Source organism: Diplotaxodon limnothrissa, linkage group LG4, assembly GCF_057381915.1.
Source record: "Diplotaxodon limnothrissa isolate DT_005_m linkage group LG4, D_limnothrissa_male_GT1.1, whole genome shotgun sequence".
Lineage (NCBI taxonomy): Eukaryota > Metazoa > Chordata > Actinopteri > Cichliformes > Cichlidae > Diplotaxodon > Diplotaxodon limnothrissa.
In genome coordinates this window covers 21,177,436-21,191,086 of record NC_140599.1, presented here as the reverse complement: position 1 = coordinate 21,191,086, position 13,651 = coordinate 21,177,436, and the positions used below count along the sequence as shown (strand labels likewise).

Below are 13,651 nucleotides of genomic sequence, written 5' to 3'. Positions count from 1 at the left end.
TAAATAGCTGGTAGAAGAAAAACTGTTCTAAAAATAGAATGATTTGGGGGTTTTTAACCATTTATTAACAAAATTGCAAATAGAGAAGAGGAAAAACTTAAACTTTTTAAACCTGTTCAAAAGAAAGTATAGGGTACCAAACTGTAAGTTAAATAGGTGTAAATTTTCTCCAGCGGTATTATCAAGCAAATGTTTCAATGGCAATAGGTAAAGTGTGTGTGTGTGTGTGTGTGTGTGTGTGTGTGTGTGTGTGTGTGTGTGTGTGTGTGTGTGTGTACGTGTTCCTGTCTAGCTATCTTTGTGAGGACCGAAATCTGCATTCTACTATACTTGTGAGAACCAACAATCACTTGTGAGGACACACTCACCGGTCCTCACAAGTTTGAAGCCCTTTTTGTTTCTCAAAAAGGCTAGGGAAACTATTATGTAAATGAAGATCCTCACTAAGATAGCTGAACGGGCTTGCGTGTGTGTGTGTGTGTTATCTTATGTGATGTGTTTTCAACATTTGTCCAAGATAAATTCAGAGACAGTAAAGGGTAATCTAAAAAAAAGAAGAAATGGAATGCACTTGTTTTGTCCGGATGTACTCATTTTAATGATTCATAGATTCAAAAGGGTGACAGGAAAGAAAACAACACAAAGAACACTCACAAGTGCTCTAATTGTATACCATGTCCCTTTTCAACATTAGAAATTTGATCTCTGCCTTTTCTTTATTTCAGCAGAGAATAAAAACTGGCTGGACTGAACGGTGTCGTGAGGAATTTTAATACCAGAAGTTTCACTTTATTTATTTATTTCAAGAGAATTCAACACCAACTCGACGTTTGTCTGGAATGATCTGCAAATGTAAAAGACGCATTTGTAAGTTTAGCCAAATCAATTTTTATCTTCATTTTGGCCTAATATCAGATATTTTATCTGATATTTTATACATTAAATTCTAGTTTGATGCCAAGAATTTGTAATTTTATTTTCCTGAAACATAGTTATTAATAGCCATTTACAAAATCATAATTCAAAAGTAGATTAAACACACTTTTTTCCATCTTTAATACTTTAATCATTTATGTGAATGTGTTTGGAATTTTTTCTTAACAATATTATTTTTAAACACAAAATACCCAAAGTGACGAAAATTAAAAGCCATTAGAAGAGTTACTTTGTCCAAATGTATTTACAGTATCCAATTAACACGATAGAGCTCTTTTTTATAAAGATTAAACCCAGAACAATATAAAATTATTCCATAACAGTCCATGGAAATAGAAAATATAGTACAACATGTATAGTACAACAACTCCAGGAACTCACTCTGCAGGTGGGGGAGATATAGGAGAGGTGGAGGACGAACTCAGCCTGGGTATCTATTGTTTTGTGTAGTCTGGAAGATGAGTGGATGACGGGGTGGGTGCAGTTTTCTCTGTGGTGGGGTTGGGTGGTGGGGCCGGGCGGCACTGCTGAACTGGGCCCCGGTCCGGATGGGCCTGGGCCCCCTTGCCCTGGTGGGTTGAAGAGTATGGGGGTGCCTACTGGTGTCAGCGAGGGAGCTGGCCCCTCCCTTCCTTCCCTCCCTATCTCCAGCTGCCTCCCTGAAGGAGGAGTTGGCCGTCTGATTGGGATCTGGAATGTGGGGCCTCCCTGCTGCTGCAGAGTCGGGGCGGTCTGCTTCTCTCCACCCCAGGGAGGAGGGTAACACTACTTGGGTTTGGGTGCAGTTTCCCCCTCCAGGGGCAAGGGTACCTAGACCTGGGGCTTAGAGTACGCTTGGGGAGTGTGATTGTGTGTACAGTGTCTCTCTATGTCTGTCTCCACGTTGGGTGAGTGCTGAGTAATTGCATATGAGAGCATGAGGGTGGGAATGGATGTTTGTATCTGTGTGTGCCTGTTTGTCTGTGTCTATATGTCAGGTTGGGTATCAGACGCCACCTCTCTAGGGACATCTCAGGCCCTCCAAGGTATGGAGGCCTATCTCCCCCCACCACTTCCCCTGCCAGTGGCAGGCGCCCTCAGACATCGGTGCGTTGGTGGGTTTTGTGTCTGGGGATGGGCGTCCAGGTACACACCGGCTCACTCCTGGTGGCTGCTTGTCGGGTCCTGGAGCCAAAGGTGAATCAAATAGACCAATACAGCAAGGCTGGGATGGTCTATTTGGTAAAGTAAATCTGTTGGGCATCTTTCTTTGCCTTTAGACAATAATTCTGATGGCAAAAGAACCAAACGGCACAGGCGGGGGGGATTTTATTGTCAAGTAGTGAAACTGCAGCAGTTAATCTGTTCAATAAAGTTTCCCTGGAAGCTCAAATCTTGGCTGGTTTAATAAGGAAAGAGAGCTAGCCAGCCACTGTGCTCATTACACACAGACAGAGGAAAGTTCAGTTTCTTCTTTTCCAAACCAAAATAATACATCAGTCTGAAAATTGTTGTTTACATGTGCAAAAGAATCAGCTAAATGGAGATGCCAGTCTATGTTAAACCAAATCTGATCAGGTTTAAATATTACAACTTTTGAATTCACAGTAAACAGAATTGAATTGATTTGAAATGTTCTCATATTATGAGATGCTTTGTCTTTCTGTAACATGGTGTGGCATTTTATATATTTTTGGTATTTCTTAAGGAACAGTTTCTTTCTGATTTAATAGATATTAATAGAAAATAGAAAAACAGCAAATTCATGCAAAAAATGAGACCAGTTTTCCCATCTCTAAAGATCACCACTCATTCCTGTTAATACAGTTTTATTAGCCTTCATGTGAAGGACTGAAATACATTCATATCCTTTTATCTCACAACATCTGCTTTTGCTCAACAATCCAGGTGTTAAGGATCATGACATCTGCTGGTGGTGGCTGAAAAATGATCCTTCTGCTTGCCGCAGGCATCCACTTTAACCTCCTAGGACCTGGCGTCCACATATGTGGACATCACATTTTGGGTTATTTAGACCAAAATTGAGTATTTTGGTCTACAAGCGCCTGATATCCACTTACGAGGACATTATACTGCTACTGTTCTATCGAAATTTTAAATGAATATCCTCATATGTGGCTCTCATTTTTCTTAGAAACAAAAATTAGGTAAAAAATATATATATATATGTGGTAATTCTTTGTTTTTACATTCATCGGGTTCCAATATGAGCAAATATCAAAGAGAAATTAAAAATGCATGCGATGGAAGAGTTTGGGTCTTAGGAGAAGCCCTGCTTAAGCCCTCTCTCACTGGCGACTGACAGCACACAGCTTATGAGATGAAGGAGGGGTGGTGAATCCCACAGCTGGTGTGAGATCCAGTTCATCCTCTGTAATTCCAGGTGTAGGAGTGAAGCAAAAGCGCTGAACAAGGGAGGTGAAGAAGAGGAAGAGCTCCATCTTAGCCAGACCTTCTCCAAGACACATCCTGTAACCTGCAAATGCAAAGAGTTTACGCTTATTTAAACAAGTCATGTCTGTGCAAGTGCAAATTTTCTTAACAAAAGCCTGATAAAGTTGTCATACCTGCAGAAAAGGGCATGAAGGCATCTCTCCTGACAAATTTACCTTCCTTATCCAGGAAATGAGAAGGGTTAAAAGTGTGTGGGCTCTCCCATTCACTCTCATCATACAGGACAGAAGTAAGAAGGGGAAATACAATAGTTCCCTGTAGGCAAAAGAGCACATTTATCATAGATGTGCGATTCAAGTTATCAGAGGTGAATCAAAATGTCAAATAAAGGGTATTTTTTGTGGATGAGCAGTTGACCTTTTTGATAAAGTATCCCTGGAAGGTGACATCTCGGCTAGTTTGGTGAGGAAGACATACAGGTAGAATATTAGCCAGTCTCTGGATCTCGTGAATGACTGCATCAGTGTACGGCAGGTTTTTCCTATCATCAGCACTGACTTTTCGGCTTCCCACTACATGTCTCAGCTCCTCATGGACCTGCTCTGTAGACACAAAATAAATAGAAAGGTTTTGTCTGCATTCATTTTACCACATTTTACCACATTTTACCTCGCTTCCCTCCCTCCCTCCCTCCCTCCCTCGCTTCCCCCCCTTCCTGACACCATGACACCCCCCTCCTCCAATCCCTCTCTCAGCAGCAAGACATCTCCCCCCCTCCCCTCCTCCCAAACACCTCCCAGTGTCACAGTGGATCAGGTCAGGAGGCAACTGAGGAAGCTTCGCCCCAGAAAGGCAGCAGGCCCAGACAAGGTGTGTCCTAGGATGCTTAAGGCGTGTGCTGCTGAACTTGGGGAGCCGCTACAACGAGTCTTCAACCTCAGTCTGCGACTGGGGAGAGTGCCCGCCCTATGGAAGACATCCTGCATCGTCCCGGTCCCCAAAAAGAACCGGCCCAATGAGCTGAATGACTTCCGACCGGTGGCACTGACGTCACATCTTATGAAGACTCTAGAGCGGCTCTTCCTCAACCTCCTCCGACCACAGGTACAACATGCCCAGGACCCACTACAGTTTGCATACAAGGCGGGTGTCGGAGTGGAGGATGCCATCCTGTACCTCCTACACAGAGCCCACTCACACCTGGATGGGGGAAAAGGCACGGTCAGGATCCTGTTTCTTGACTTTTCCAGTGCCTTTAATACCATCCGGCCCTGTATGCTTCAGGAAAAACTGAACAGGATGGAGGTGGACCCCTGCCTGGTGGCTTGGATCTCCGACTACCTCACCGACAGACCACAGTACGTCAGGCTGAAGGACATCACGTCTGACACTGTGGTCAGCAGCACAGGAGCACCACAGGGAACTGTGCTGTCCCCTCTTCTCTTCACCCTGTACACCTCTGACTTCTGCTACAACTCTGAATTATGCCACATTCAGAAGTTTGCAGACGACACAGCCATCATGGGGTGTATCTGGGATGATCAGGAAGAGGAGTACAGAAGTCTGGTGAGGAACTTTGTCGCATGGAGTCACACAAACCACCTGCAACTCAACACCTCAAAGACTAAGGAACTGGTTGTGGACTTCGGGAGGTCCAGAGAAGGTCCACTGCCGGTTCAGATAGAGGGGGAGGAGGTGGAGGTGGTCAACAAGTACAAGTACCTCGGGCTGTGGGTGGACAATAAACTGGACTGGTCATGCAACACAGAGCACCTGTATAAAAAAGCCCAAAGCCGACTGTACTTCCTCAGGAGGCTGAGGTCTTTTATTAACATCTGCAGGAAGCTCCTGAGGATGTTTTACCAGTCGGTGGTTGCTGGAGTACTTTTCTATGCTGTGGTGTGCTGGGGGAGCAGCACAGCAAAGAGGGACTCATCCAGGCTGGAGAAACTGATCAGGAAGGCTAGCTCTGTGGTCGGCATGAAGCTGGACACTCTGGTGACAGTGGCAGAGAAAAGGACATTAAAGAAACTGCTGGACATTATGAACAATGCTGGGCATCCTCTGCACACGGCCATAAACAATCAGAAGAGTCTGTTCAGTGACAGGTTGCTTCTCCCCAAGACAAGAACTAACAGACTGAAAAACTCCTTTGTCCCACACGCCATCAGACTGTTTAACTCCTCTCTGGAGGGGAGAGGGAGGGGAAACAGGAGGACAAAGGAGGGGGGAACAACTAAGCTGTAGTGCCTCTTCACCTCACTGTACAATACCTTGTGCAATACTTTTTGTAAATAGTCAACAGTGCAATAGACTCAATACTTGAAATGTGCAATTCACTTGTATTTTTATTTTTTATTCCTATTTATTCTATTTATCCCCTTTGTATATTTTATTTATATTTGTCTCTGTATTTATATGTGTGTGTGTGTGTGTGTGTGTGTGTGTGTGTGTGTGTGTGTATATATATATATATATATATATATATATATATATATATATATATATATATATATATATATATATATATATATATATATATAACAATTCTGTAACTGTAACTTCGGTCGTTGCTGTGCTTCTTTTGGAAGTCGAATTTCCCAGAGGAACCCACCCGAGGGATTAATAAAGTTCTATCTTATCTTATCTTATCTTACAATATTGCAGAGCAAAACCCAAAGATCAGACCATCCACTATGAACAAGTTATTGGTGGTAGTGGGGAGAAAGAACTCCCTTTTAACAGGAAGAGGTCTCTAGGAGACACAAGCTCAGAGTGGGACAGTCAAATTCTCCATCATGAGTACAAACAGAGTTCAGGAGCAGACTGCCCTATTACAGTGGCTTGCAAAAGTATTTGGCCCCCTTGAACTTTTCCACATTTTGTCACATTACAGCCACAAACATGAATCAATTTTATTGGAATTCCACGTGAAAGACCAATACAAAGTGGTGTACACATGAGACGTAGAACAAAAATCATACATGATTCCAAACATTTTTTACAAATAAATAACTGAAAAGTGGGGTGTGCGTAATTATTCAGCTCCCTGAATCAATACTTTGTAGAACCACCTTTTGCTGCAATTACAGCTGCCAGTCTTTTAGGGTATGTCTCTACCAGCTTTGCACATCTACAGACTGAAATCTTTGCCCATTCTTCTTTGCAAAACAGCTCCAGCTCAGTCAGATTAGATGGACAGCGTTTGTGAACAGCAGTTTTCAGATCTTGCCACAGATTCTCGATTGGATTTAGATCTGGACTTTGACTGGGCCATTCTAACCCATGGATATGTTTTGTTTTAAACCATTCCATTGTTGCCCTGGCTTTATGTTTAGGGTCGTTGTCCTGCTGGACGGTGAACCTTCGCCCCAGTCTCAAGTCTTTTGCAGACTCCAAGAGGTTTTCTTCCAAGATTGCCCTGTATTTGGCTACATCCATCTTCCCATCAACTCTGACCAGCTTCCCTGTCCCTGCTGAAGAGAAGCACCCCCAGAGCATGATGCTGCCACCACCATATTTGACAGTGGGGATGGTGTGTTCAGAGAGATGTGCAGTGTTAGTTTTCCGGCACACATAGCGTTTTGCATTTTGGCCAAAAAGTTCCATTTTGGTCTCATCTGACCAGAGCACCTTCTTCCACATGTTTGCTGTGTCCCCCACATGAGATCTGAGCTGTAGATCTCTGCAGCTCGTCCAGAGTCACCATGTGCCTCTTGGCTGCATTTCTGATCAGCGCTCTCCTTGTTCGGCTTGTGAGTTTAGGTGGACAGCCTTGTCTTGGTAGGTTTGCAGTTGTGCCATACTCCTTCCATTTCTGAATGATCACTTGAACAGTGCTCCATGGGATGTTCAAGGCTTGGGAAATCTTTTTGTAGCCTAAGCCTGCTTTAAATTTCTCAGTAACTTTATCCCTTCATGGTGTTGTTGCTCCCAATATTCTCTTAGACAACCTCTGAGGCCGTCACAGAGCAGCTGTATTTGTACTGACATTAGATTACATGTGTGATTTTCGTTCCACTTCTCACGTGTACACCACTTTGTGTTGGTCTTTCATGTGGAATTCCACTAAAATTGATTCATGTTTGTGGCTGTAATGTGACAAAATGTGGGAAAGTTCAAGGGGTCCGAAAACTTTTGCAAGCCACTGTATGTGCTTTACCTGTTTCTTTACCTCCACCCACTCCTGAACACACCTGAAGAAATCAAGCATCTGTGAGGCACTTTGCAATCTGCTGACAACTATCCAAGCTGGGACCTGACTTTCAATTTTCACCTGAGTGCGGTCTAACCGCAGTAGCAATCTCCTCATCGTCTCTGTAAAAAACTCTCATTTTCTCTTCACAAAGATTTCTAACTCATATTTCCTCTGTTAAGGACGTCCCAGTGGAGTGTACGGGAGAGAGTTTTGTGTGGCTGAAGAGGAGGAATTTGTTTCAGCTCTGGAAGTTTGGAATCACCTCCCTTGTTGGACTTTGTAAATAAGAGACTCTTGAACTGTGAATGGCTAAAACACTTTGTAAATACCACAATTCACCGTCACTGTAAATGAAATCACTTAACTTGCACAAGTTCTGCGTTTGAGTGCGGCCCAACACATTATGATAGTCCCAATATAGAAAAACCGGGTGTTTTTTTTCCCCCCACTAAGAAGAATTTAAATTTGAAATCAGGATCTGTAAAGGCTGAAAAAGACTCAAGAGCTGTATGTTTGTCAAAGCAGGCTCCAATAAACATTTACTGAAAGTTTAACAAAAGATTTCATATCAGAAATGTATTATCTTTTTACAACCTCTTAACTGAAGAGTTTATACTATAAGGTAAATGCATAGAACAAAGACTGAAGAAACTGAAATACTGCCAGAGGAATGGAAATCAGTGGATACTTACTGCTAACCCCAGCTCCTTTTTCTCTCATTGCCAGATTGTTGACTTCTCAGTGCTCAGGCCACTTAGGTTTTCCAGGTAAGTAAGCTAAAAGGCTAGCAACCAACCTCATTCTTAAGGACACCTGCCTGTTCCACTCTCACACTGTTGGAAGCTTAAGTTTTAGCTCTAGGAAACCCTAACCCTCCACCTACTGGAAAGGAAATGAAGTTCTAGAAAATTATCCATAGTTTTTGAGTGGTGTGTTTGGTCCTGTTGTTGAGTTCCTTGTTGTACTTACCTGAGCTGAACATTAAACTTTAACCAACACTATCCTGCCATTAAGTCTGTGTAGTATGGAAACCATAAGACAAAGAGCTGTGGCTAAACCAAAACTCCTGCATGCATGAAATACCTTGATGAAATGTATTTTTTTGCCTTTGTCGATATCTATTTAGAAAATATTCAGTTTTCTAATGGCTGAGGGGCTTTATGAAAACAGAAATAAAATTTCTGGAGGAGAGTTCTGCCTCCTTACCCTGTATGTGTGGATATTTAGCCATTAACAGCAAACCCCATCTCAGTGTGGCTGCTGTGGTGTCAGTACCAGCAACAAACAGGTCAATCACTGTGAATATCAAGTTCTCCTCACTGTAGTGAGAGTCGTCAATACCAAATTCCTAAAAAAAGAAAAAGAAAAGGTATAATAACAAAACTGAAACACTGTTTTGAACACTGAGCCACTTTTTAAAATGTTAGAAAAGACAAAACATGCCGTCTTACTTCCTCTTTATGCTTCCAAATCAAAAAACAGTCCACAAACCCTTGGCACATGTCAGGGTCCAGTGTCTCTTTCAGGTACGTAATTAAATACTTTACATCTCTGATGGTCGTCTCAACATTTTTGAACACCACCTGATGGTTTTTAATCCATCTGAACAGCCGGGGAAACATGTTATGAAGCTGTAAAATTAAACAGTAACAAAGTAAAGATTCAAGTAATACTTTCATTTTTACAGAAGCACCATCGTTATGCATTGTTTTACGTATACATTTGGTATTTTCCATATCTTTGTGACCACTTTATGCTTTCAATCACTATTTTAGATTTTGCCTTCCCATCATGAAATGTGAATATTTTTTGTTTGGCTCAATGGACAACAGTAAAACAGTAAAAAACTGATATACAGACAGAGTCTGCTTCAACATAAAATCAGATGTTTACCATTCAGTTTATGCCACACAGGTAACAATAGTCACTGTTAACATTTTATGTCATTCTTTTTTTTTTTAAAGAGAGTAAAAAAAAAGGGGGGGGGGGGGGGGGGGGGGTATGAAAAAGCAAACCTGGACTGATGCAGAACCTGTGACACATGTGGCATGATTGGCTCGCTTCACCATTTTTGTGAATATCGGTTCATTGTAATCAAATCTACATCCGTACACAACGGAAAAGATAATATTGGCTGTTGCATAATTTATTGGAAGTGCTGTATCAAATGGTTCTCCTGTAACCCAACATGTGGACAAGATTAAGACATTAATAATTAATTCTAATAGCATTAAAACAAACCTCAGCAAAATTAAATTGGTCTTTGTTTTAACACTGCGTATACATGCTATCTCCATACCTTTATGCTCTTCGATCACTTGAATGAGATAGCTACACTCTGCCAAGATTTTATGAGAAAGTCTTTTGCCGAAGTCTTTGAGGGTGGTGAGGGCAAAATATCTCAGCTCTTTCCATGATTCTCCATTTGCAAACAAAATCCCTACAAGACATAAAATTTTACAACAGGAGGTTGTGCCACATTGAGTCGTCAATGTAAAATATACATAAAAGATAATTACAAAATAAATATATAACGCTTCAAACCACCTCAACCAACCACTGATTCTGAGTTGGATAAGCAAGGGAAAGTGACTTTAGCTGGTAATATAACATGCTAATGTGTGTTAAATGTAAAATCCACAAAGTAAAACATTGATAAAGGGATTTGCTGTTGAGCGATCTGTCAGGTCAGTGAGAGTGAAGGGGGCTGTTGCTCAGTCTGATCTTAACCAAGCAAAACAGCAAAGATCAGAGCAAAAAAATAAAATAAAATCAGCATTTCTTCAAAAAGAAAATCATCTGTTTTTAAGGTTTTCAACCGTAATTCTACGGGTCTTTAATTTTTTATTTCAGAGTCATTTTATCACTTTTGATCTGACGTTTCCATCTGTGTCATTGGTGAAATGTTATTATAAAGCCAACTATCAACTGAACTCAAAGTACAACACAATGTTGTCACAAACAGCAGAACTTACTCTCATGGCAGACATCGAGAACAAAGGAATATGCACCACTAAACCTTTAAAATATTATTTTGAAATATTATTTTTCTGATTGAAAAGAAACCTGGACTTCAAGATATTGGTCAGCTGTTGCAAAACATGAGGAAACATGCTGTTAATTGTGTAGCCTGTTTCGATCATGTTTTCTTATATCTCTAGTGATCACAAATAACAAAACCTGCAATTTCCCTGGGCTAACACAGATTTATGAACATGAAATTAAACTTAATAAACCACAATATAAAAGAATCATACCATGACCTCGGTTTATATCATTAAGTATCGGGGAGATGTTGCGCTCTCCAAACTCCTCTGCATAGTTGACCAGTGCCTCTCTGACTGTCTCATATCCAGCCAGGACCACGACTTTGTTGGTTCCAAAGTAAAGAGTAAATACAGAGCCATATTCCTTTGAAAGCTGGAAGAATCATTCAAAATAATAATAATTAAATAGCATGTTACGTTCCCCTAACATTTCACAGGAGACCCTGCTAGGGCCATAACATAGCATTAGGTATTGTAATATGTTTAAACTGGCTTCTTTTGATTCAGATCTTGAGAAGAGTTACCTTACCTCACACAGAGTTTTGTGGGGTCTCTTGGGATCTAATTGCAACAGGTTACCAAGCAGGGGCAGAGGTCTCGGTCCTGGGGCTTCATACATACAAAGTTAATTTAAAGACAAGGACTTTAATGAGCCAAGGCTGACATAAATGTGTTTTATCTACTTTCTAATCCATTTATCATAAATGTAACAAAGTGTTTAGAAAGTTAGCACATACATGTAACTTTTCTTCTTTTTTATGCATCCATCTATAGAACGCTGCATGTTATATTCTAAATCTGCCTGTTCTCTTTCAGAAACCTGCCTGCAGAAAATGAACCTAAAGTATGTAATGCAAGGATGTAATCACTTTCAAGATGGAGAAAGCATAAAGTTTGACTTTAAGTGACAGTTATGGACACTTAATATGATAAGGAGATTTTGCAGGTCATTAATCAATGTATAAAACTACAATAAAATGTACTTTTAGTGACACAGGACACAAACATGGAAGCAAGATCTATAATTATGATTATTTATAATAATCATTGCACTAATAAATCATTGCAATTTCTTTAACCATAAAGAATAACTAAATCCATCAGGACAATATCACATCAATGCACTGAACTCACTATGTTATCCCTCTAACAGCCTCCACATGTTCTCACTGTAATTTCCCCCTCATGAATGAATTTATGCTGCACTAATTTGAATGTGTCCCTCCAGAGATTTATAATTGCGAAACCGGTTCACCTTGTACACGCTGACTCCACAGACAAGGTACGAAAATATATCAGGCTACGTCAATAGCGGTAGGTCGTCAGGGTTTCTACTCCACGGCCGTATTTCATACGGTTCCACATTTCCAATGTACGCTATTTTCTGCAAGTACCGTCTCTTTGCATCCGGACGCAACCTGTCTCTGTACCGTCCCTTTTCTTTTAAACTGCTTTTAAGCATGTTTCTAGCAACCGTCCTTCCAGCACAGTGTGTTTGCTTTGATTCGTGACCCAGATATATGGCGCCGCGCTCCCACAATACATTGCGGCATTATGTCAACTCCAAAGCCCTACCGTTGAGTCCCTTCCAGTATTTCAGACAATCCCTTTCCGTCAAGAGCCACTTGTTAATTTGTTGCGGACTTGTGATTTGCACTTCCCAGCCACTGTAAGGAACACTATCAGACACTCTGATCGATGTCAATAAACATGTGCGCACTTAGTGCAGACTTCCCCAAGCTACAGTGGAAACTATCAAAAAGAAAAAGAGATCCTAATAGAACAAAGATTCATCTTCCAAGCCATCAAGTATTTCACTTGAGGAAACTTTTATCCTCTCCAAAATCACCTGGGTTATTTGGTGGATTCTTAAGAATTTGCTAAACAAAAGACTTGCCTTATAGAAAGGGGCCCATTTTAAGGCATACCGAGACACAAAGTCTGAAAGAATATGTATCCCCTGCAACTTTTAGAAGGAAAGACTAATCTTCTCCAAAATCATCCATATTCGGTGCTTCCCCCTCTTCTTTGTGCTTCCAAGAATGGGATCACAATTTCTTCACGACACCTTACTTATGTCTGTGAAGGTTCTCAGTCATCCAGGTCATCGTAGTCAAAGGAGCTTGCAAAGAAAAGCGTCTGGACTTCTTTAAGTTACTTGAAGACGTTTCACCTCTCATCCGAGAAGCTTCTTCAGTTCTAAGGTCAAATGGTGGAGAGTCTGAACTTACGTCTGAACAGACTTAACAATGTGGTGTATGCTGTACAGTGCAGCGAGGAATGCCCAGACCTCTACATTGGAGAGACCAAACAGCCACTTCACAAGCGCATGGCACAACACAGAAGAGCCACCTCCACAGGACAAGACTCAGCAGTCCATCTGCATCTTAAGGATAAAGGACACTCTTTCGAGGATGCCAATGTTCACATTTTGGACAGAGAGGACAGATGGTTTGAAAGAGGAGTGAAAGAAGCCATCTATGTCCACTGTGAGCGACCATCTTTGAACAGAGGCGGGGGTTTACGACACCAACTCTCTGCCATCTATAATCCAGTTTTGAGATCCCTTCCCAGACGCCTTAACGCCCACTCACATCCTGGGCCATCTGATCCCAGGAATTCGCATGATAAGGTGGGGCCAGGTTTCACAATGAACACACCCGAAACTCTGGCTGATTGGGACCCACACCCAGTTTCACACCTTGGCTCAGGCGATTAGAGGATCATCAGGGGGTCCTTTTGTCCCTCTGTGGGGGGTTACTCCCACTAGGTTTATATCTGGGACTCTCCACCATTTGACCTTAGAACTGAAGAAGCTTCTCGGATGAGAGGTGAAACGTCTTCAAGTAACTTAAAGAAGTCCAGACGCTTTTCTTTGCAAGCTCCTTTGACGACGCCTTACTTACTTTAACCTCACTTTCACCATTGCACTTTAGTACAGAAAAAGAAACTTATTTTCTTTGTGGGTGTGTTTCGGTGCAAATGGGAAGGAGTTATAGTTCTTAGTTATAGTTTATAGGCTGTGATAAGTGCTGTTATGAATTTTCAATTAATTGTATTACAACCATCATATGAC

General features: G+C 41.4%; 1 protein-coding gene and 1 long non-coding RNA gene across 2 annotated transcripts; both read right to left on the bottom strand.

The window, feature by feature from the left end:
* Nucleotides 1–2,737: 2,737 nt before the first annotated feature.
* LOC146633734 (cytochrome P450 2K1-like) lies at nucleotides 2,738–9,998 on the bottom strand. The gene is made up of 6 exons (XM_085351633.1): nucleotides 9,828–9,998; nucleotides 8,980–9,159; nucleotides 8,735–8,876; nucleotides 3,748–3,932; nucleotides 3,504–3,645; nucleotides 2,738–3,412 (listed from the first exon to the last, which is right to left on the bottom strand). The coding sequence occupies exons 2-6, from the start codon at nucleotides 9,148–9,150 to the stop codon at nucleotides 3,225–3,227; spliced, it is 828 nt and encodes a 275-aa protein (XP_085207759.1). The 5' UTR covers nucleotides 9,151–9,159; nucleotides 9,828–9,998; the 3' UTR covers nucleotides 2,738–3,224.
* A 254-nt stretch (nucleotides 9,999–10,252) lies between these two features.
* Nucleotides 10,253–12,678, bottom strand: LOC146633733 (uncharacterized). Its single transcript, XR_014906141.1, has 3 exons — nucleotides 11,831–12,678; nucleotides 11,105–11,184; nucleotides 10,253–10,948 (listed from the first exon to the last, which is right to left on the bottom strand). It is a non-coding gene; the product is annotated as an uncharacterized LOC146633733 (long non-coding RNA).
* Between the last annotated feature and the right edge of the window lie 973 nt (nucleotides 12,679–13,651).

Excerpts from the sequence above, each read along its gene's own strand:
- LOC146633734 (XM_085351633.1), bottom strand. The coding sequence starts at position 9,150 with ATGTTTCCCCGGCTGTTCAGATGGATTAAAAACCATCAGGTGGTGTTC. Across the intron at positions 3,933-8,734 it reads TAAATATCCACACATACAGG|AGCAGGTCCATGAGGAGCTG; the intron begins GTAAGGAGGCAG and ends TTGTGTCTACAG. Across the intron at positions 3,413-3,503 it reads CTTCATGCCCTTTTCTGCAG|GTTACAGGATGTGTCTTGGA; the intron begins GTATGACAACTT and ends TTGCATTTGCAG.